General features: G+C 38.1%; 1 protein-coding gene across 1 annotated transcript in view; it reads left to right on the top strand.

The window, feature by feature from the left end:
* The window catches only part of LOC128861996 (uncharacterized), a 147,590-nt gene that overhangs the window by 61,848 nt on the left and 60,011 nt on the right, over positions 1-25,731 (top strand). The window contains 9 exon segments of the mRNA XM_054100368.1: positions 5,753-5,934; positions 6,321-6,496; positions 6,703-6,834; positions 10,124-10,239; positions 10,798-11,182; positions 12,763-12,892; positions 13,126-13,221; positions 15,504-15,662; positions 21,298-21,380. Coding sequence (XP_053956343.1) covers positions 5,753-5,934; positions 6,321-6,496; positions 6,703-6,834; positions 10,124-10,239; positions 10,798-11,182; positions 12,763-12,892; positions 13,126-13,221; positions 15,504-15,662; positions 21,298-21,380 — 1,459 coding nt within the window.

The raw sequence follows: 25,731 nt of genomic DNA, 5'->3' as shown, positions 1-25,731 counted from the left end.
AGCATGAGGACGCACACCACAAATAGGAGGAAGAGATCGGCCACATACCCAGAAAAGATGTAAGGGTGTTTCGGCTAACACCAGTTTGTGATGGAAGGCGTTCATTCAACAACTCGTCGGAGGCCGCATATACCGTCAAATTGACTTTTACCTTAAATTCCGCCTGCATTTATAAGTTCTTAAAACTTTTCACAAGCAAATGACCGCTTGGAGCACAATTCGTATACTCTCGCGCTGTTTTCTTTTTTGTGTCCAATTGGAGTGCTCTCTTAAAATTATTTGTCAGTTATCTTAACGCTTTCGGTAGCTGCCAAGCAATTAAAAATACTCATTAATTGTTCATCTGGCATCCTTGGTCGTTTATAGTTCTTACTTGCAATTAAGCAATTTTTTAGCCAAATGATTTCCCATTCAACGCCTACAAGTGGGCAATATTTTCTCTATAACTTTAAATTTCTTGAGTCTTCACTATTCACCGCCACATACATATATTTTAAAGCGCTGAGCTGCACGCCACTGCTTGCCTTCGGTCAAATACTGGACCTCATACAAAGTGCAAGACACAATTACAACTTTCAAGCCATTCGTACGGCCGGTCACAGTGAGACATTTCCTTTGCGTCTGCATTTTCGCAGATTTGAGTCCAATGGCGCTCAAGCGTCCTTAACTTTTCCGACATGTTGGCTTACTGCGCCATTTGCCATTGTTGCCACGACCGATAATTACAATAAAATTAATTACGCCCCACAGTTGGCCGAATGCCGTTGCTAACGAAAATGACGCGTAGATTTATTGTATGCACAGCATTGGTCGTTTCGCATCTGCTATGCACACATACATCGATGTGCACAATAAAAGCAGTGTGAAATATTGGACAGCGTTAAATGCTTTGTTTAATGCTGTTTATTTTTTTTATAAAAATATAGTACGAATGCCATGCATTTTTTGTGTGGAAAAAACGCGCAACAAATTTAGGGCAAAAATTGTTATAAATCAAGGCGATTTTTGAGCCATTTCGAACTGGCATTGGATTATATCGAACTTTAATGGTCTAAATATCTGCGTACTCAGAATTTTTCTAAAAATTAGTGAAAAAAGTTTGGAATCTTGATGAACATTTTGTAAATTTTTACTTTTATTTTTTTTGAATTTCGTACAAAGTTTCAAACCTTGAGTTATATGATTTTTGTTGAAGTGCGAAAAATATTTTTATAAAGAAATAAAAATTGAATTAATAGCCAAAATTTTGCGCTGCTTTTACTGAGAGCACAGCTGTATATACACACATATGAAGATAATGCGCTCATTCATATGTTCATATGTATGTATGTGTGTTGCATGCAGGTAATATAAGGCTCATACAAAGCGTGCAAAGCATATCCAGCAGTCGGACGCCTGAATTGTCTCTGAGTCGCTGCGATGCGCAGACGGTGCATTTATTGCCACTTTTGGTTCATACACGCACACACACACAACTATCTACAATACTTTTCACAATTTATTTGTAGAACGTTAACGCAGCAGTGTGCTCTTTTATATGCGCACACCTTTGTTACTGGTAAATCAATTAAATTTTATGGCACACCTTCTGTTATTCGCGCGCATTATGGTCATATATTTACGGTCACAAAACGGCAAAACAACCGCAACTGAAAGCGCCAGGATTTTATATTAAATTTCAGCATCCGAAAAGCGCCGGGCAGTAGCCACACAGATGCTCATAAATATGCACACACACAATTGCATTTCTCTTATTTGCAGGAAATTCATTCATTTGGCGAGCTCTTGGCAAATTGCCACACTCGGCTCCGTCACTTTTATTGCATTCTTTCTTTTTCGCACAAAAGTATGCAACAGCATTGCGTGTAGCGCAACCCATGCGCTCGGCAACCGGTGATGATTCTTGGGTATAATTGCAATTCATGCAACATAATATTCAGTTATTTTCGCCCATAAATATTGAAAATTACGCAAAACTTCGATACGCCTAAAATGTTGCCGCAATGCCAGTTACGTAAGACCGAGTAGCACCCCGCGCCTGCCAAAGGTAAATTTCAGCAAACCTTTCGAGAGCCTTCTTTTACATAAATTACACAGCATAGCATGCAAGGCGAATATTTTGAATATCTTTTGTACTATTTTCTTCAATGCCGCTGCTCAAATTGAATATCAGCCATCGATTATCGTTCAAGTTACGCTTGAATAGTTAATGCAGCGCTTAATGCATTTTAAATCGCTTCAATGTAAATGACTTTCGTACCCCACCACCGAAACCATCGAGAATTGCTCATCAATGTTTCCTTATTCCCTGCAAGACTTCTAAATACTTTGACAATTGATTTACCCCGCCCACCATTGTCTACTCGACACTTGAGAATTTTTAAGCGACATTTAAGTTTGCTGCAGTTTTCCATCATAGAATGTCAATTTAATTTTATTTTAGCTTGTCATGACTCTTGCTTGCCTATGCAAGAGCAGGAGACATTGCACAACAGACATTCCGCAAACGAGGCAACGAGTTACACGTCAAGAGACAATGAACCCTAAAATGTAACACTAACGGCATTTGATAAGTAAGCACACATACACAAACAGATACAAAATTTGCAGGTAAAATGCAGACTTGTAACGTTTTCAGGTTATCAAAAATACGAACCAATCGAATGTATATATTTCTATGGGAAAGCATATTTGAGTAACTCCATTGGGTAAAGCAAAGCTTCAACTATTTAAATAAATAATAAATGATAATTTATTTAAGGGGACAGATACCTGTAAACGACCATATTTTCCCTGATGTTCATTAAAATTGTTTAAAATGAAGAAGTCAATATATTTTTTTGAAAATTGGCATACAGTTTATTTATACATTAAAATATTATAATTTTTTTTGTATTTTAATCATTTAAAATGGCGGATGTAGACTCAATTTTTCCAGGAAGGTCGCAGCGGGGCTTCTCAATCGACGGGCATTGTAGCATCGGCGTCAGTGACCTGAATACAAAAAACCAAACATTTTTTTGTTTATTAATGTCATAATTTCTATATTAATTAAACAAAAATGGAAAAAACATTCGGGGAATAAAATTTTTTTGAATAATTTTCGAAAACTTGAAACACCTAGAAAGAAATATCATACAAAAGATGTGTGCAAAATTTCAGGGATCTCGGTCAGTAACTTTTTAGTTATCGTGCACGCCAATTCGAAAAATATAGTTTTGATAAAACCGCGTCTAAAGTTTGAATGCAACGTAACTATACCTCCATATGCCTGTTGTTTTAAGTTTCCATACCTCGCTACTGTATGTTAGTAGAGATCGTACAAGCGCTTTATACATTGCCATCTTTTGAGCTTTTGTTGGCGCTCTTACTCGGTCATTTATTGCTACGAAAGCTTGAGAGTTACTGATGAGGAAGCGACCTAAGTACTTAAATTTGTCTACCCTCTGAATGCCATCACCATCGATTTCAATGTGTGCATCATTACTCGGTTTCCTTGCGAAATGCATATATTTCGATTTCTCTGCCCACTAGTCCGTATTAAAATATTTTGCCAATATATTGGTGAAAATGTGTTCAGCTTAAATCTTTCTCACTCAGCTTTCGTTTGTTGACAGCATTCCCATAAATTTCATCAATTATCTTAATTATCATATTTTTTGGTTGTATGCCTTAACATTTTTAGCAACCCTACTTAAAATAGATACTAAAGTATTCAAAAAATTTTTAAATAAACTTTCATAATGAATTAACTTAGATCTGTTTGAAAAGTTGGCAACCCTGCTCAAAAGTATGCCTGATTTTCGCGTAGTTCGCGTACGACACCAATATTGTAATATGCTGTTCAATTACCGAATCTAATCAATTACATTTTTTGAATGTTGGCAACTCTGATTAAAAATATTTATTGCTGAAACTTTCTCACACAGCTTTTGTTTGTTCACAGCATTCTGATAAGTTATATTAATTAATTATCATATATTTTACTCGTATGTCTTCAAATGTTTGACAACCCTACTAAAATTTATTTACGTGAGAGCCTTTAAAAATACCTTACGGCTGAAACCAATATTGTGATATGTTAATAAACTTACATCGCGAATTAATTTGAATCTACGTGAAAAGTTGGTAGCCCTGCTCAAAAGTGTGCCTGATTTTCGCGCAGTTCGCGTTCGACACCAATTTCACATTATCGGCTGATACGGAAATTGTTATATTTTTTTAACATATGTGCATATGTAAAAATCTAATTAATTATAAATTTGTTTAGTCGGCAGCCCTATTCAAGCCTACGCCCCTATTCAGGCTTTTTGTAACCTGTTTCGTTTTGTTTGATACCAATATTGTTATTGTTTCTTTTTTCATTTTGTGAGAAAGTTTACTTTTCATTTCCTCAGGGACCAAACTTTGGTCTTCATCGAGCAGAAATCAATTGAGACAGACAAATGAAGTATACATTTAAACCCACCCCTAAAGATTTATGCTGTATTAAAATTTTAAAATAATCTGCCAAGTTGTAATATACAAACGAACATTCATCACTAAAATGGATGAAACTTTTTCAGCTGGGATATCTATACAGTCCGATTTCGATTAAAACTTCTAAAAGGTCGTACTCCAAAACTCTCGTACCGCAACGAAATGTTGGAATAGCTTTTTTCACCAAAACCGCCTACACTATTAACAAGTAATCGTACAATATCCAAATCTTCTCGTCCAGTTCGAGCAGCTCATTCAAAACTGCCCTCACTGCCGAAGTATGAGTATAGCAAAAATATAGAAAACAAATTGTGATCATTTAGACGCGAATTGGATGTTCACTTTCATCAGCGATTCCACGCCCTTTTCTATCCTCTGCTGACTTTTTTTTTACAAATTTCGGGGTCATACTAAATCAGGTAGCAAATAACCAGGTCTGAAATAGCAGGTCTTCCAGTGACTGCACAATTCATGCATTCTCTGTCGCCGATTTGAATGAGGTACAATGAATTCTCACAGAACTCATGACGCATGTGACGCATTTAGATTTTGATAATAATAGAGTTGACTAATTTGCTAAACCAGGCACCCACTTGTCTAGGTAGAGTACGTCGAACGAAGAGTGAGAGATCTCACTCTCAGTTCCGAAGACGGGGAACTGACTCTGGGAAGACTCGTCTCACTCTATAAGGCAAGTTTCAAGCTCTCACAGGTTTGCAAAAATAATGCTACGAGCTCGCAACACGAAAACAAAAAAACCAACTTAATTTTATCACTCCCACGGAAGAAATGTAAAGTATTGATTGAACTACTGACGGGACGACCAAGGCTGTGGTCTATTGCCCCACATAAACTTGACTTAACCTTGTTAATAGCCCGGTTTTCCATTCGATACGTTTGAAGGTGATTGTTGGATTTTTTATTATCTACTAAACACGACAGTTTCTTTGAAAATAATTTTTTGCTATAATTTTCCTTTCCTTTTCGAAGAAGTTGGCTTCAAAATTATAGTCTACGGCCTTTACATTTTGTCTCACCCACAAGCGCACTTAACGAGCTACGACGCTGCAAGTTTGAAATTATCGAAAATAAATTTTCACAACCCATTGCTCATGTAAACCCGTAAATGTTTTTAACAAATTTCATCTAAAGGTTTTCACTTGCCATTACATAAATTTAAATACATGTTCATGTGTACATATATGCAGATGTGTATTATTATTATTTAAACTAAAATAAATATAAATTTTGCTTGTTTCTCATCCAATTACAGGTATCGCAACGGTGATTTAGTCAATGTCAACGACACTGAAAGTTATGAGGGTGGCAATTCCGAGAACGTTGCACTGGTTATACGCTCCACCGACAAGGAGGATGTCGGTAACTACACCTGTCAGCTATCAAATGCCATTGGCAAGGGCATCTCTGAGCAGCAAATTGACCTGGATGTGCAGTGTAAGTGCCGAAATACGACGTTTATATTTCTATATATAAGTAAATATGTAGATTTGTAGGTATGCACAAAGTACCTGTGTCACTCCGGCAATAATCCGCCCTTACTCCTACACAAGCATTATCATTTTACCAACATTCGGAACTTATATTCACGATTCTTCTCTCTTCTTCTCTCCCTCCGAAAACATTTTTGGCTCATTTTGTTGTTATTATTATAAGTGTTCTATTGTTATTGTTATTATTGTATAAATGGCATTGTCATTGTCATTTACCCATGTTGTCTTCACCATTCAAGTAGTCGTTACTGATGTGCTTTTCGGTTGTCTTCTAGTCTTGCCGTATTTATGTATGTATGTATGTACGAATTTGTGTTCATATCATTTCAGTTGTGCCAATTGTCGAAGTGCTGATGATACCCGAGGGTCCCGTAAAGGAGAGTGACGAATCGAATGTGACACTCTACTGCAACATCTTAGAGGCTAATCCTGCGGTGCTGACAAAAGTGCGTTGGTATGCCAATTCGACCTTACTGAAGGAGCTGCCCGATTGTGAAGAGACAAAGGTAAGCTACGAGTAAACTACAACTGTACTTATACGTGTGCGAAAGAGTGAGATGCTACATAAATTTTGTGCTGACTATCGCAAAGGGAATTGTTGACTTTAAAATTTTCCACCTTTAATATTTAATAAGTGTGCTTCTTCTTCTCTGTTTTGTTTTTGGTTTTTTTTTTGTGCACTAAAATCTCAATACTTGAATTAATTTTACAGGAGGATTTATGTCACATTGATCCCAGTAAATTGCTGTTGGAGAGCATTGGGCGCGGCTTCTTCTACAATTACTCTTGCGAGGGTTACAATGCCGCCGGTTGGGGGCCGCGCAGCGAGGATAAAGAATTAATGGTAAGTGGAATTTTGTTTTTTTGTGTTTGCGCCTATGTTGAAACTTTTTGTGTGCATTTCGTATATCATTACTTTTTGCAATTTGGCATTATTTTATTATAAAAAGGAATGTATTCGGATCAACGTATGGATTTTGCTTTTTTGATGTGAAAGAGATTTTTTTTCTGTTTTGTATAGTGAGAAAATTGGCAAACATGAAATTATTCATTTTTGGTCCTTTCATATACTGCAAGCAATTTCTCCATATACGAGGGTTGCCTTTTATATCTTGTGCTCTGTAATGGAAACGTAGTAAAATAAACACGAAAATGGCTTTATTTTTTTTTTTTCAAAATATTCTCATTCGAAGTCATTACGAAGATCATTTGAAAAGTTTATGCAAAAATAAAAACTACCTAATCGTAATTTTTTTTATTTTTTGGCATGGCCTTCCTTTAGCCTATTTCCATTAAATTTTCTACCACAACACTCAGAGCCGTTACATTGTCGGGATGGAAAAGGAAAATCACTCGGTTTCTCCGATTCAATGGAAGGCCAAATAAAAAAATGGACGGAACTGGCTGAAACTTGGTGTCTGTTCTTCTAAGAGCTGCTACTAACTAAATATAACCTCGGCATGCGCCAGTAATGCCATCTCTCTGACTTTGCACGAACTTTTCAAACGACCCTCGTACACTCCCGCATTTGTTGGAACCAATTTTCAAAGCGCTTTTGCCACTCAAAACGAGATGTGTAAAAGTTTCAACCGCTACTTCAAACGTTAAAAAACGTTGTCCTCGCTTTTATTTTACATGTTCGGCGCCAAATTACAGCTGTGAGGCGGATAACTCATTAATTCGATCTTTGGAATATTCAAAAAGTCTCTTGCGTAAGCCGATACGTGAAAACTCCCATTGTATTGGTGAAGAGTGATTCGTCTTCGGTGGTTATTTTCCCTTAATCCTCCGAAAACTTCTGGCAAATAAATATTAGTGCACCAATCAGAATGGGCTACTTTAAATGCCAGTTGCGGCGTGACCAGATTTTTCGGAAAAACCGGCAGTCCTCTTTGTTAAGGTACTTCTTTCGTGAATAACTTTTGTTGATTAAGCTTATCTTGGAACATCCATACGGTGGATTGCTGTTTTGCTTCTGGCTCATATGCATAGAACCAAGATTAGGCACCTGTTACGATATCATAGACGTTCGCTGAATGTATGAATCTCTTCACCATTTCTTTTTACCAACTTTGGACAATTTTCAAATGTATTGAATGTACGCTAATTCAACTAATTCCCAAGGATGTCTCTATCTCGTGATATGTCACATTACGATCTTGTGTCATCGATTGACACAGCATCGATTGTTTCAGACACAACTACCACTTCACAAAACTACAATCTTCACAAAACTCATCCTTGGACTCGTTGTATCAGCGTTTCATAGTGGCTAAATGTGGCGATTCAACGCTAAAAGTTGAAGTGAATTGAAGTCGAAAATCGTTATACATTATTGAAATTTTCACGAATTAATTCCATTTTTTAAACGAGATGAATTTTTCAACTCAATGAAAACAGAACAAATACTTAAAAAGCTCATAAGAAAAACGTTAGACTTTTTATCATATCTTGGCCAAAACCAACACCATAATCACACCTCAGACACCGCATTTACTAGATTTGGTTCTCTGATAACTTTCCTTGTTCCCAAAAGGCCCGTGGGAAGAACGTAAATTCGCTACGTTTGAGGAGACGAAGTGCTGATAAGTTCAAGAACAGGCCAAAAAGTTCATACTAAAAGTGATTCAGAGGCCACTAAAAGTGTATTATATCTGAGCTGGATTACTTAAAAGGAAAAACCATAATTTTTTTTCGAGAAAATTAAAAGTAATTTTTTTGTTTGCAAATCTTGTATGCAAGTAGCAGAAATTTGTTCTGAGATATTCGAAATGGCCTTCATATGCAAATGTGAAGCTATTACGCAAGGAAACTGACGCGTAAATATTATAATAAATTTATTTTTATTTCATGCATATTTAGTAGTTACTATCTGTCTCGATAGGCATATCTGCTCTTCCACTACTGCGCATCATCAAATCTTCCGTTGCTCAAAACTGTATCTCAGTCTGTATGGAATTCGTTCTTCAAAACTGTATGGCCATCTTTTGCCAGGTGTATGAGTTTAATGAAATGCTGTTTTTGGCTACAAGCCTTTGAAAGACGACGCGCAAGTAGCCAGCGCATTGTCTTTCTTAACATTTGACATCTCACTTAACATTTTTTTTGTCAAAATGAACAACTCTCGCGCGAATGATTTTTTTACAGAAGTGAGAGGCACTGCATTCGAAAGAGAATGCCTCACGTTCAACAGCTGACGTTCGCTGTTATTTGGCCCTTACAAACATCTCGTATACGAGTATTCATACGTTCTGAAGTACGTTTTTTTGCTTGTACCGCATTTAGTAGAGCGAACAATTTGAGACTTTTTGTTAGATTTTTCAATTCACTTTTTTAAATTCTTCACTAAAAATCTAAAAAAAATCATATTTTCTACACTAATGCCTATATAAAGGGTTTTCCAATAAGAGGTGTTAGGTGTTAAACAGGAGAGATGATTAACGATTTTTTATGGCCAGAATTGGATGGTCTTGATCTGGACAACGTTTATTTTCAACAAGACGGCGCTACGTGCCACACAAGCAACGAAACCATTGATCCTTTATGGGAAAAGTTTCCGGACTGTGTTATCTCTCGAAGAAGTGATCACAATTGGCCACCGAGATCTTGTGATTTAACACCTTGTGACTTTTGGGGCCACGTAAAAGAGAAGGTCTATGCCAACAGCCCAGGGTCGATTCAAGACCTCAAAGATGGAATTCGTGAGGTTATCGAGGACATAGGGCAGCCACTTTGCAATTCGGTTATGGAAAATTTCATGAAGAGTATATTGTCCTGTAAGCGTGGTCATAGTGGTCATTTGCCTGATGTTATTTTCCACTATTAAAGGCATACCTTCCTCTTTATAATAAAAAAACATCCGATCATTTATATTAAAAAATAGCATTTTTCTTTGATTACCAAGTAACACCTCTCATTGGAAAACCCTTTTCATGTCTATATAAGCAAAATTCACCAAATTTAATTTTAATTTTCAAGAAAAAGGGTAGAGGTTCAACCCTATAAATAACAAAATCTGCTAAATGTATATTGAAATATTTGCGTGAAAAAATATTTCCATTGAGTTTTTTGCAAAAACCAAAATACTTATCAATTAATATTTTTATTTTTATTTGCTTATTTTTCACATCTAGGTCCATTATGAGCCCGGTCCCGCTACGCTCACCCACTTCCCCTTGATTGCGGTGAAGAAGAAGAGCGTAACTTTTTCATGCTCGGTGGACGATCCCGGATATCCCGAATCGAATAGGTCTGTAAAGTCGTACAAAAGTATCGCATATGCTTCATCATTCAATTCCATTAATCCCCTAACCAAATTATCTGAGACAACAACCAAATCATATACAACAACATATCCCATCACCACCGCTACATCCACACCCAATGCGGGTGGTAATTTCCTAATTCGTTTTCATACCGTACAAGCGTTGCAACCCTCTGAGGCTGAGGCAGCTTATGAGGCGTTGATACGACAAAATTCACCACTGCTTCAACAACACCAACAACAACATAGCAATCAAACGATACAAAAAGAAACCCACACACTAATTGGCTTGAACAATCATACTCCTCTCTGTACATTGCTCACACTCACCACATTCTCACCAAAATCACAAATTCTAACACTCTACAATGTGGCAAAAACCAACATGGCTGACACTTCATCACAATCATCATACGATTCATCATCAACATCTCTTGACATCAATTCATCATTACAACAACACCACCACCACCACCAACTTTCATTATACCGCAAAATGGGTGCCTTTACTCATCGCGCTCAAATGTTAATGCATCCACATAGATTCCGTTGGTTGCGCGGCGGTCGTGGTCCGCTACAAGACATCGTCACCAAGGATTGGACTGTGGAGCCAGTGGGTTTGGATAGCCGCACCAACTACTCCTGCTATGCATTCAATGAGGGTGGCAAGGGTGTGATGGCTACCGTCAATCTGGAAGTACATGCCCCACCATTCTTCATCAAGAATTTGGTGCCATATACAGGCATGCTGCACACATCGCGTACAGCGAATTTAACATGCCGCATCGAGTGTGTGCCACGTTGCGAAATCACTTGGCTGAAGGGTACGGATCCCATTGATAAGAACGATACGCGCTACTTCATCAAGGAGAAGTACGTCGACGCCTCTCCTGCGACCGGTGACTTCGAGAGTATGCTCTCTGTATTGGTAAGTAAACGAGGCGCTAGATGCAATTTGTTTAATATTATGTTAAATTGAAGGAGGGTAGACTGATTTGGTGTGAGTTGACTGAACTTGTATGTCGCAATTTGAGTATTTTGATTTAACTTTTAGTATAAAGTAAAAGGTTTAGAATTTAGCAAAAGCGACGAAACTTTAGTCGCAAATTGCTCGCAACCAAAGTCATAATAGTTTGGAGAAACATAAATTCATCACTTTTAATTTATATTTAGCGCAAATGATTTAAAACTGTTTTATGGTCGATCCTTAGCTCCTGGGCGATGCTACGACTATTAGCATGCCGATCAACTGTGTGAAATGTTACGTGACAACGAGCATAAACTTTGAATTGTTTGATCGATACTTTACGGAGAAAATAATGGATTTCGTTTTCCCCCAAACTAATAATTTGGTGCCAACGAGTGCCGTTTCGATATTTGTCACTAAAAAGCAGATTTATTATACACAGATCCCTATAGAGCTGCCTTGGTAGTCTAGCGTAAGTGCACTAGTCTGCCATCCCAGAGGTTATGGTTTCGACTCCCATGTAAAGCACGGTCCACGTACTTTTCCAAATTTACCTCCACCCTACCTACTTCCCTATGTCCAAGAAAAAAATCTTCCAATTCCATTCCTCAACCCCAAAAACTTATCCTTATTCCCGCGCAATAGTCTGCGCATTATTTGCAATTGGGCTGCTAAAAATCAAGCACAAAACAAAGAAAAACACAGTTACACATTGCATCAGTGGCGCCAGAAAGAGGAAGCGGTAATAGCGCAGACGCATGAAATTTAGCGAAGTCCTCAACCATCTGGGCGAGCCTTCTGCCAGAAAAATGTGAAACACAGATGGCACTCCAAGCAGTAAGAAGGCGTTGTTCCTACGCAACGACAGGTGGGCACTCCTAGGATTGGTAGCGGCAGGATATATACCTACCCTGCCAGAAATCAAAAACAGATTATCGAAACCAACGCAAGACTAAGCCTTGTCGAAGCCCTATGCTCCCGAGAGGAGTGAACAACGAAACCATAAAGACTGTATAAACATACAATACAATATTTTTCAAAGTAGACCAGGATACTTTGAAAAATTCTATGTTTATACAGCCTTTATGCTCGAAAAAAACAGTAACAGTGGTCACAAAAAGAGCACAGCGAAATGTTACCAGATTTTTATTGTACTATTTTCCTTTTATTTATTTTAAATTTTCTTTTAGTTTTTTCTTGAATTATAGGTTATAATACAACAAAAACCAAGTACATAACTCTAGCCTTTACCCGTTGTATAAATTTAAACAAAAATCAAAAAATTTCCATCAGTAGTCAACATTTTTAGAAAAATTCTAGGCGTGCCTTTTTATAGCCCATTCGGTTCGAGTATAATATTATTATAAAAAAGTAAATACATAAATAAATAAATAACACTACCTGTTTAGTACCTGGCACGAAAATTAAAAAAAAAGGTTGCGTGAATATTTTTTTTCGTTCAGGAGACCTTCAGTGTGTCCTCACATTACTTATTATTATAAACTAAAATAAACAACGTTCCTCAACTTCCCAAATTGCAGCACTTCAATATGACCAACTGGCCAAACCAAAAGTTCGACATCGAATCGGATAGCGCCAACTACACTTGTGTTTCGACAGGAAACTCCGTTGGGCCTGGCATCAAAAGCGCCACTTATTTCTCCATCGAATGTAAGTTGCGAAAAAAATTTAATAATAAATAAATTGAAAAATGAATGAATAGAAAATGAAATGTGACAAATTACGAACTGCACACAATTACTCACTGATTATCATGAAGCTTCTTTAACTGACAGCAACAACAATGACGATTCGTATGACATGCACTCATAAATTCATTTTTCTTTTTTGATATCAATACATAAGCTTTTTTCGTTCCTCTTTAATTTTCGACGTACGCGTAGATGCGCCTGAGAACTCAACCGTTTCGGAGGAGGTGGTTTACGTGCAGGAGGGCACTATACCCGGACGTGTCATTTGCAACGCCAAAGCTAATCCCAGTAAGTATCCATTGCAGATTACATATATTTTTCATACATCAGATATGTAAATAAAATACACAAATACCCACACACATTCAACACTTCATGTATTTAATAACCGGGCCGATTGTTATTGTATTGACGTTTGTAGCAAACGCCAAGTTGAAATTGTCAGCAATTTCTGTCAGCGCTGACACAAATGACAAGAGTGACATGACAACACGCATCAGACTCAGCTGCCCGACTACCGTAACCTTAGCCAGTGGATTGCGAGCGCCTCGTACGCCTCTGCTGTGGAGCGTGTTGAGTGACATTCGGTCTCAAGTGACACAACAGCGCCGTTATGTAATACGCTTGTGTCAGCAGCGCACCAAGATGCGAGTAAAATGTCGAGGTTGAGACATGTTGGAAGTGACATTTTTGAAGGGTGCCCATGTGTGTTGTTGGGAGTCTTAAGCACGCATCAACAAAATTTTACAAACACTTGTATCAGCATGTAAATATTCAGGGTACGAGTGCATATGTATGTGTGTGTGATGAGACGGCACTAATACCTAACTCTAGAGTGGATTATATATGTAAATCAAAGGTGTCAGGTGACTTGAGGTATGAAAACAGTTAATTTTTTAAAGTTTGGTGGGTAGTTAGAGCTTCAAAAGCTTCAAAGCAAAATACTTTTTTTTTCATATTACTGGAGATACTTCTCCAATCGAGGAGCTGCATCACGCTCGTGGTGTGTGCCTTGATGCCTTTCCACAAACTGAGTGTCCTAAAGTTTTAAGCCGCCTCCGAACGGCACATGGTCCTTGATTTTATGAGCAACTTATTTAGGTATAAGGTGTTTTGGGGTCTTCGGGAGGGACTGATCGCAAAACGACAATAGTCAATGGGTGCTCTAATCATGCCCAGATGACTGCGTATATGCAGTGGCTTAGCAGAATGCCCGTGAGTTTTCACAGTTTACCCCTAGGAGGAGTTATGAGTTGTCTGAACCGCTTCTGATTATACTCTCCCCCCATAAGTAATCCACCTGCTAACATCTCTTAGCCTTAACTCTACAATCCTAAGCTTTTTCGTGCGGGCGTGTTGTCCCATGGCAAGGAAGGGCTCGGGTCCTATTACTAACGATGCCGCAGTCTCTCTGGTCAATGCAACCGCTTCTTCGTTTCTTGATACACTCAAGGACCAGGGAGGACCTAATCTCACAGAATGATAGTGACTTGAGTTCCACCTTGAGTGCCGCCTGACAGTCGCTCAGAATGGCAATTCGCCCATTCCGAAAACTTCTGTCTAAATTTATCTCTGCACATCGACAGCTGGCACACATCACCGCTTGGAAGATGCTTGGTAAATTACCCATCGGCACAGTTCTCGCTTGATTCTGGGGCCATAAATTCAAGCGCCTATGCCTTCTGTTGTCTTCGAGCCATGTAATAGACCAGGGTTTAATCCTGGAGCATCTTTTCAAATGCAGGTTTACTCCAGTTTAACTTATCCTCCGGTTCAATGCTACTCTTCTTTTCGAATTTGATGACTTTATTGATATCATCTCTGGGTAGCTGTGTAAGTGGAAGCTGCAGCCTCAGCAATTGCATAGTTTTAGGTGACACCACTTTTTCTCTACCGAAGCCTTCCCTGGTAATATTCAACAGAGTACGCTTGGCTGTTTGCTTGATAACTATATGAAGTGGTGCCAACTCAAGCATCACCTCCATCGCAGCTGTAGAGCAGGTCCGCCATGCACACATGCTAAGCGCAGGAGCTTATTTAGCGCTGTCTGCACTGGCGCGAGAGTGGCTCTCGATGCCCAAGCGACCGCTCCATATGCCATCACTGGTCTTATTATCTTGATGTACATCCATCTAAGAACTCTTGAGCTACAACTCCAGGCTTTTCCTGCTAGGCGTTTGCAGATCCTGAGAGTCTTTGTTGCTTTGGACAAGTTTTCCTGCTATGCTTGGCATCTAGGACAAGGCCAAGATACAAAGCTTTAAAAACTTAAATTGCTGCGAAAACAAAAAACTGAATATACAGCATTACTATAGAAAATCTGTGATTTTTCGGGCGTATGCAATTTTTCTGACTTACGAAAAGACGTGATTTTTGTCGCTTCCTCTTACCAACAAATTATTGCGTTGGAGAAAATTTTTTTAAATTAAGCTACACATACACACTTGAGTACTGGCATTTGGGGAACAACTCACAACCAGAAACACTTATGCCCTCTTATTTCATCTAATACAAATGGTAACCCCAAAATCAATTTTGTAATATAATGCAATTTATTTTCCAATTTTCAGGCGCGCACTACAATTGGATATTCAATAATACAAAACTCGGACAAGATCAAGCTCTAATCATCAACACACCAATGACACGCAATGATTCGGGCGTCTACACATGTGTCGCCTCGAATAAGCATGGCAAGAACACAGCTGAAACATTCATCGACGTACAATGTAAGTGGACACTTCTCAATCGTTTAGTAAATTTCATTTTTGGCTTTTCAATCGAACTTATTATATCAGCAGATTCCATAGAAAAAGGGACGCTTTTGAAATTACAACCAATATGAAATTGTCACATGTCAATTTTAATCTACCCGCTTTGAAAATGTTAAAAAAGAAAAAATACCAAATATATTTGATGTCGCATTTTGCGATGGCTGCTCATAACCCCAACACAGCTGGATTTATGTGCTCCAACACAGCGCACAACAGGCATATGTATGCTTGCGTTTAGAATTATTTGTGTCAACCCACACATATATGCACATATACATACACATATATGGAATTTAAAAATGTCCCTTTATTTGCTTTATTTGGTGGCTTATCAAGCGTATGCCATGGCAATGGTGGCAAGTGTTTGAAAATGTCCGAACAATTCTACGAATTTTATGATTATTTCCATTTTGATACTTTCCTTTTCAGAGTAATTTCAAAGATTTTGTTTGAACCTTTTTCAGCAATTGTTGCCAAGTTGTGGCTATGACTTGTTATTTCCTTTGTGTACTACACCCCCGACCGCGTCATCAAAATTTTCAGCATACAAACGAAGTGAATGCCGCTGAATGTTGCATATTGGTTGCCTGCCGCGTTTTCCTAATATCTCCATTCTGTAATATTATTTGGTTGGTTAATATTACATATTTGAGCAAAGAAAAAAAGGTATCCGATAAACATTTCACAAACAGTTTTGCGGTTTAACAATGTTATGGGATATGCACACACACACACACAACCACAGCCACAAATAGGCGTAAGGTGTGCTTTTAGTGGCGATGTGCGATTATCGAGGTGTGAAACTGGTCACGCTTTGATAAGCCCATTTAATATTTATTATTGAAAAGTTGTAACGCCATTCAAGTATAGTTAAAAGTTTTTATGCTGAGTTCGGGTATTTTGTTAAATTAAATCATATCCATACAATTCAAATTGACCGGAAGTGTCCTCAAATGGCGCTAAGTTGTAGCCGGCGTCCTTTCTCAGCTCCATATGTGCGTAATAGAATAAACGGTTTTCATGTGGAAAAATGGCTGTGCAATGCTGATATAGAAAATACGAGACTGCACGCTTTGCCTTGCGGTTACGCAGAAGATTACTTTTTATTACAAACTACCTTAATAGGATCATTTTAGGCCGTAAAATCCGGTAAAACAGAAGACTGTTATATCTATATTGGCATTAACTGAGGACTGCAATGAGGAGAATTCAAAATATTATTGACACAAGTATTAGCAAGATTTTACGGTGTGCTTTCCAGAGAGAGCAGAGTGGAGGGAAGCGAAGATGATTAGTAGATTCGGTATTGTAATCCATACTGGTATTGTAATACATACTAAGATGAACAGTGGTGCCAGAACAGGCCTCTATTCCGAGCCGCTCAATTTCAAGTCCAAATCAATTCGACTTATTGACTATGCCTGCGTGCTCCAGGCAGAATTTTTAGCAATCAGAGAAACATGCAAATCACTAAAAAACTCCACAAAGGAATTGGTGCAAGAGCAGCAACCTTTCAGACAGTCAAGCAGCTATCAAGGCCTTAGACTCCAATTCCATTTCATACAAACTATTGTAGTTTTACTGTGTAAAAAGGAACTAGAATGGCTTGGCCACTGGCTTCAAATTAATCTGATATGGATGCCCAGTCATAGAAATATAGAGGGTAACGAGATAGCAGATGAGCTAGCGAGAAAATATCCGGCTCTAGTAATAAAAAAAGCGGTGGCGGTTGCTACCCCATTCAACACAATAAAAACATACACTACTTCACTCTACTATGTTTTAACCCAAAGAAGGTGGAAGCAATAAACTAGATGTACTAAAGCAAGAACAACATGACCCGAGGACAACATCCAGAGGTCAAATTATCTGTTAGGATGCTCTATCCCAAACATTTTACACATCATTGCAACACTCACAGGACACTGGAAGGTAGGGGACCATGCAGCCAGACTCAACCTTCCTTTCAATCCTATCTGCAGAAGCTGTTTGGCTGGGATGAAGGAAAGTTTTTTCCACTATTTATGAGAATTTCCAGGCTTAGCCAGAACAAGACTTCGCTCTTTCGGTAAACCATTCCTACAGCAGATTAATGAAATCTCAGATATAGGGATAAACAAGTTTCTGTTATACCTGGATCCCATGAAATGGATCAGTCTTAAAAAAAAAAAACTCACGAAAACAGTGGTAATAAAACGGCGTTAGTCGCTAATTAAGGTCATTTAAGTATTGTATAAATACACAACCACATGAATAACAACAATGTAGAGTCGAACTAGAATTCCTTGGTCACTTACTTCAAATTACTCTGGTATGGGTTTCCGGTAGGTGACTTACAATAGAGATCCGAATTGAATTTATACAGCTGAGCCAAAAAGAGGGCTTGTTCAAAAATATAATTTTTCTCCAAAATCCGCGTCTTCATATTTACAACTGAGCCTAAATTTTGATAATACTTTTTAATGATTTCCACACGGTTGGCCAGTAGGAGACGATGCATAATAAAATGACGAGCCTTACTGAATATTTTAACAGCTGTATGGTATGTCAATGGTAACTTTGAACTCTGCGTAAATGTAAGACTTACAAAAACTATTTTTGTTATCTGGTCGCCTTTTAAACGATTCCCTTCAAGTCCCATCGAACGCACAACAAAAACTTATTGACCATTAATCCAGAGCTCACCACGACCTTTTCCGGCTGTCGCTCTCGTAAGAAAACCTCTTTTAATCGCCCGCTTAAAAATTTTGCTTAATACATTTATTGCAATAAGAATTGGAGCCATAAATTCGGCCCAAAAGATTATTTTATGTTTTCATGTGTCACCCAAACAACGAGCTTCTACTTGAGGTTAGACTTATGAAAAGAATTCTTAACGGTATTTGGGCTAATCCACAACTTTGGGTAATAAAATAAGTGCTCGTTTGCCGGTTTCACGGCACGATTTTTATGATATTTAGTGTGCGATTTTTTTGACGACAGACCTTCCAAAGCGTGTTTCACTTTCGATATCCTTATTACCAGAAGGGAATCGGTTAATTCACGACTCACCATTTCATTAACAGCACACATTTTTGGGCCTCCTGTGACGACGTTTCCCCTTAGTCTTTGTGGTACTGACAAATTTATTAATTTTTCTCTTTATCACACAACCGATTTCATCAAATACAAAACTATGAAGGTGCTTTTTTTGAAGTCTTATGTAAACTTTAAATATCCGTAAAGTTCGGCTCGATACAATTAAACAGCTAGAGATGGAGATTTTTGCTATAGGAATACATAGAAAATGCTCAGAAGCCTTAACTGCTTTAAAAAGCTATAGCACAGAGATTTATTGAGCGGTTTAGACAGTTCATTTTTTTTTTCTTATTTAATTAAAACATTTAAATTTGAACTGCTCCTCATCAGAATCTTGGTAATGGGAGCCCAGATTTTTAAAAACATGGATAATTTTTGCTACTTGAGATGTATGACCGCCGCTGATGGAGTAAAGGAGACTGGCATTGAAAGCAGAACTATCAAAACCAAAGCGCCGTTCGGCACTCTTGCGCCGCTCTGGAAAAATCATAACATAACTACGCACATCAAATTGCGAATTTTCAACGCATACATCAAGTCCGTCCTGCTATAATTGCAAGGTGTCTCCAAACTTTCATTAATCGGTGCTTGAATCGGACTATATTTAACTTCAAATTACTGAGAAAAGCGAATCAATCCGGTGAAGGAAATGGCACTGAATTTGACACACTCTGAGGAAAAGTGACGACAGCTGTGATGCCATAAAGGCGCTGCGATGGAATCTCTTCCAACAGATAGGACGAAATGTAGACATACCACGAACTACCCGGCGCCGTTCAACGGAGACTGAAATAAGGTCTTCGAAAAAGACTAGGAATGAACTTAGAGCTCTTAAACAAAACCTGGTTCAATGGCAAAGAGGAGTTATCGACACCTTATGATCCAACTATGAATTAGAGAATCCTATCTATACTTATACATTATTTAATTTTAATAACTTTGTGCAAATAAAAAAGCGAAATTTAAAACATTTTCGTGAAAATTTCTCGCTTTTCAATCAGAGTTTTTAGCTAATTAATTAATTAATTTCGCTTATTAGAGCACGGAATTCTGGCATAATAGGGAAGAATTTTCAAGAGGTTGAAAAGTGGCATTGACTTTTGATTATTTTTTTGCTTGACAGTTTTGGATATAGAAGAAAACACCGAAGCCCATCAGAAAAGAAAATTATTAAAAATCAACGTGGTTTTTGAGCGACTTCAAATTTGCAATGTTTTTGTATCAAAATTTAAGGTTCTATAAAACTGCACACCCGAAAGTTTTTTAAAAATACTGTTTGAAAAATTAGATGTTTTGATGAAAATTTGTTGAGTTTTTTTTTTTTAATTTGCACAAAGTGGCAAATTTTCTTCTTCTTGTTTGGTGCGAGCGCACTAGTCGTTTCTTTATTATCCCAACAAGCGCTAGTTGGAAACACCAAGTGAAGCTTCCTTCTCCATCTGATTTTTCCAACACAAAGGAGGCCTTGCTCTAGAAAGTTCCAAAACTCTTTCGCAGAATCTTGCTCCCACACACTGCAAGGTACACCTCATAGGATGTTGTCATCGTCCATGCTTCTGCACCCACGACACTGTTGACAGTTATGATTTCGAGGTTGTAAAAGACTTCGTTTATTTAGGAACCAGCATTAACACCGATAACATTGTCAGCCTTGAAATCCAACTTAGAAGCTTTCTTGCCAACAAGTGCTGCTTTGGGCTAAGTAGGCAACTGAGTAGTAAAGTCGTCTCTCGAGGAACAAAACTAAGACTCTATAATGCTCTCATCATGCCCGTCCTATCGTATTGTGCTGAAGCTTGGAGTTTGAAGCTTGAATTTGTATATTTTTGTTGGAGAATCAAACATAGTTTCATATAAAAATTACTAAAATTAAATGAGTAACTAATAAGTTGTCAAAATTTGTGAATCAATTTTGTATTTTTTTTATATAGAAGAAAGCACTCAAGCCCGCCAGGAAAAAGTTATTAAAAATCAAAATGGTTTTTGAGCGAAATTTCGTACTTTTTTCATGAAAATTCAATGTTTTATAAAACTGTATACTCAAAATTTTTCTAAAGATTGCGTTAGAAAAGTTAAAGGATTTGGTGAAAATTTTTTGAGTTTTTTTTTTTAAGTTTACACAAAATGATAACGTAGATCTTCTAAACTTCTCAATAAGCCCCTGTTCTCTAGTAACTTAACACAACTCGTCTTGTTTTTTTTTTAATTCATAGGAGCTACATACCTTAGAAAAAGGGTCTTTAAATCCATTTTCATAATATTAATTGCGCAATAACTGTAAAATACAAAAAAAATCTAAATTATTCACAACTGACTTTCTTTTTTTCTTTTATTTTCATCAATTTTTCGATGCATTTGGGACTCATCGCTGACTACAAATTCGCTGCTGCTGCAAACGTCAACGATACTTTGGTTTTTGCTGTTACTGTTGCCGTTGCCGCTGATGTTGATATTCCCGTTGCCGATTTTTTCTTTTATATTTTGGCATTGCTGATTGCATGTCTGCATGCAGTTAAGCCACGTTGCGAAATTGAAAGGCACGAGATCGATGACCAGGATACACTAATTTGCACAGCATTCGGAAATCCTGTAGAGGTAAGCGCACAAGCATACAAAAACATAACCGCACACACGCACACACACACACTCTACCAGCACTACCGCAAAATATTCTCACATTTGCAATTACATAACCACACATTGGAGCTAACTCTAGCTCCCCTTTCACAAATCCACAATGCAGGCAATGACAGTAAGTGAGTGGTGTGAGTAGCAGGTTGCTAGCCCAGTTTTTCGTAGCTTTCAACGTTGCCAACAGAGAACGACTTCTGCCATAACACGAATGCTGTAAAGTATGCAATGCATGCGTTATTTTTCGTTAACGCTGCTGATTGTTGCATGTGAGCGGCATCACAGACTGCGCAGTGACGTACAGCTGAGCTGCGAATAGTTTGAGTTCAATACAGAGAAATCGGATATGTGCAAGCAAGAGTGCACTGATGCGTGGAAAGTGCCAGTAAGGGACGAGCTTCACACCAGTTGTTTTATTTTACCTACATTTGGATGCGTGCTAGTGTGTGTGTGTGGCTTACTGGTTGAATGGCTGTATGCCTGAACGAGTGAAACTGCCGGACTCGTTGCTTGGGCTGGTGTATGCTTCAGCTGGCACGAGTATTGCAACTGTTGCGTGAGCTGGTGTGCTAGTTGTTGTTGCTGTCGTTGCCTTGTTGTTGTTGGTATTGTTATTGTTTCGATTTATTGCTGTTGTTATTGCAAGAGCCATAAAACGATAGCTTTTCAATTGCAAGCACCAACGCACTAACGCGCCACAGCAATTTCAGGAGTGCTCAAAATACACACATCTACAAGTGCAATTGTATTGGTATGAGTGTAATGCTTATGTATACCTATGCGCTTATGTAAGTACGCAAACAACAATCTTTACAAACATACCAACACACATACATACATGTGTACATATATTACTTTGTAGGTGGGGAACAAAAATCGAAAATCATAAAGGTTGCATACCTGCCACACACACACATACAAATGTACAATAGCAAATTTCGCATTTCTACAATCATCTTCTAGGCTAGGCTGCGCAGCGAAACGTATGTAGATATGTATGCAAATACACTTAAACCAACATACCTGCATATTTGAGTATTTAAGCGGCATTCAATTTTTATAAGTCCCTTCTAGAGTATTTTTTTCTTAAGCTTTCGCTTTCAGAAGAAATTGAATAACATAAACCTACAGAGTTCTTAAATTCTTATGAGTTTATCGATTATAAGTAGGAAGTCGTAGAAAGTGCTCGTATTAGCCAGCACTAAGATTTCAGGGTTGGGCATTTTGTACTACCACAAATTGTTTAGTGGTAATTAAAATAAAACTAAACCTTCCGTTTTTCAGTATTTTAGCTATCCACTTATTGCATTAATTACTTATTCCATTCCATCCTGTGAGATTTTATTCAATTCCAAGTAAAAAATGTGGGAAAATAATACAAAATCAAGAATAAATTTACTTTTGCTCGATATGACCACCTTTTGCCTTGACTATGACCTTGAAATGGTCCAGAAACGAATCGCAAACCGTCCGAGTGTGACTTGCAGATATTTTGACCCACTCACGGACAATGACATTTTTTAGCTCCTCGAGACCTTTAGAGACTCGAGACTCCTCGATCTTTTAGTTCGGACCTTTCTCTCTAAACTGACCCAAAGAGAATAATCCATCGGATTCGAGTCTGGTGAATTTGAGAGCTATTGTATGGACGTTATGAAGTTCGGAATGTTGTTTTTTTGCCATTCTTGGTCACTCGAGCTTTGTGAGACGGTGCCGAGTCCTGCTGAAACGTCCATGGTCTGCCACCGAAATGTTTGTCTGCCCACGGCTTCCAAGCAACCTCCAAAATACTTTCCCGATAATATTTCGCATTTACTTTGACGCCAGGCTCGATGAAAATGATTGGAGAGCGCGAATCTGTGGTTACAGTGTCCCAACCCATTACCTGTGGCGTGTGCTCCCTCCTGGTGGTCAATCGATGACTCAAACTCTCGTATAAATGGTCGGTCAAATAAACCCTATCGTTTTGGGAGTTTTCGAGTTGCGCAATTTGAAAAATTGTCTCGACAGAAAACACAAAGTTCGGAAATTGACCGCTTTTGGCCAAGTGCAGCAACTCGTTCGCCCTCTCAAGTCTGACTTGTTGATGCTTTTGTGTGAGATCGTACGCCTTTTGGATCTTCAGTATGTGGCGGATGATACGGTCAGATATTTTCAGTTTTTTCGCCATTTGATTGGCACTTCGCCGGGGATTTCGCTCAAGCCGGTTCAGAGATTTTAATTTTTGGAAGGTTTAAAAGCAAAGAAAATTTATGAACGAACGCTAAAAGTATATAGGGTCTTTTCCGCTCATGTGTTATGACCTGAAAAAATTGAATTAAGTAGCGCCCTTGAACGTCTGCCGTCCCATGCCTTCCCGTGTTTGCTGAAGTAACAATGCTGAAGTAACCGTGCAGTTTGTAGGTTGAGAGGGGTATACTTACAATCTCCATATCAAGAGGGAGGCGAGTGGCAGTGCCCTCTCTCGTTAATTTGTCTCCCTTACAATTTCCTGGTATGTCACCATGCCCTGGCACCCACGTCATATGGATGCGGAAATATTCTGCCATCTCGTTAAGAGAGCATTTGCGAGTAATGATGGGATTAGTGACAATCCCACCAAGAGATATAAGTTCCGCTTGTCTAGCAGAATAAATATAGATTTCTCAGAAGGTAGCCACATTTTCGGCCTAACCAGCGACCTTATTAAAGGCTAGAATGTCAGCCTGAAATACTCTACAGTGATTAGGAAGACGAGCCGAAATGCTTACTTTTGGCTATTTGGAGTAGACGCCAAAGCCAACTTAATCGTCAAGCTTTGAGCCATCAATAAAAAATCGTCAGCGGTTATTCCCATCTGGTGTATTGTCAACCCACTCACGTCGAGCTGTAATTCTAGTACTAAATAACCTATTAAAATGCATGGTTCCTCCACACAATAGTCAACAGGATTAATTGCACCCTAACCCAGTGTTATGGCCGAGTGTCCAAGACCTAAATTGTGTCATTGGTTAGTTGCGGCAAACCGAGCAGCAGTGTTACCTGCATTCTGGTTTTGATTTTTCTGTAAAGTATTCTATATTTCATTAAATTTTGTAAAGATGGCAATATTTTATTTATTTTGTTTTATTTAATTTTTCAACTCAAAAAAAGGGTCCACTCATTTCATTGTAATGCAAAACAAAAACCAAAAACATACAGAGAATTCACGATGCAGCTTTAATGATACACTTAAAAAGGCCCAACTATTCATTTCTAATTTTTAAAACTTTAAGGGATTTAGTAACTCGTTGGGTATCTTTTACAAACAACTACAGCATGAAGTCTACGTGGCATGGAGGCGACCATTTTTTTATTTATTTTGGACCAAATAAGTGCCCTTCAAGAATCGCTTTTTTGCGATCAGATTTATTATGGATGTCATATTTTCTTAAATTTGTCTTCAAAACCGACCAGAAATTATCGATGGCATTCAAAGCCGGTGATTGTGCAGGAGTTTCAACAATGGCGACATTTAAATATTAACCCTGTTTATAGTATTTGTGACTTGTGCTTAGAGTCGTCCACTTGATAAGAGCGAAAGGCATCTTCTATTTGTAATTTCTAGCGCTTAGAACCAAATTTTCTTGCAGACGTTTTAAATAAACATATTTGTTCATTGTTTCTTCGATAAAGATGAAATTTCCAACGCATATCCAAACAATCCGCAGTGTTTTATATTAGCTCGCGAAATTCGGGGTTTGAGCGACATATTGGCTTCACGCCAAATAAAAGGTCTGCCATCTGGGCAAAAAAAGTACCTTTTATTTTTACCTCGTCAGCAAAAAGTACGGTCCGCCAAAGTGCTGGGGCTTTAATTAGATGGTCCCGCGCAAACTGCTCTTACTTCCCTTCCTGGCACTTACGAAAATTTTATTAAGTGCTATTCTACCATACAAATTTTCCTCCCTCAGTATTTTTCGAACAGTTTCTGGATAGCAAGTCTTACCTAAATCCTTTTGGCCATTTCAGTTAACTTTGGAGCGCTTGTTACTGGATTTTTCCTCACTTGGTGCGCTAACAACTGACAGTCTTTACCTGTAAAGGTTTTATTTGGGACTTGTCTTCCCTTATTTACCGCACGATTTTCATGCATTAGGCGTTCAATAATGAGCTGAACTGTTGACGAACTTAAATGTACAATTTCAGCTATTTTACTGACTTAATTTCGTTTGTTGAAAATTGCGCCGTCGTTATGCATAGTAGTCAACTACGCCATTTCCGGCAGGGATCCCAGTTGTGAAGACTAAATATATTACAATCCTTTTAAATTTTACTTAATAATCGACAGCAATTT

This window comes from Anastrepha ludens, chromosome 4 (genome assembly GCF_028408465.1).
Source record: "Anastrepha ludens isolate Willacy chromosome 4, idAnaLude1.1, whole genome shotgun sequence".
In the NCBI taxonomy this organism is placed as follows: domain Eukaryota; kingdom Metazoa; phylum Arthropoda; class Insecta; order Diptera; family Tephritidae; genus Anastrepha; species Anastrepha ludens.
This window is presented reverse-complemented; position numbering and strand designations above follow the sequence as displayed.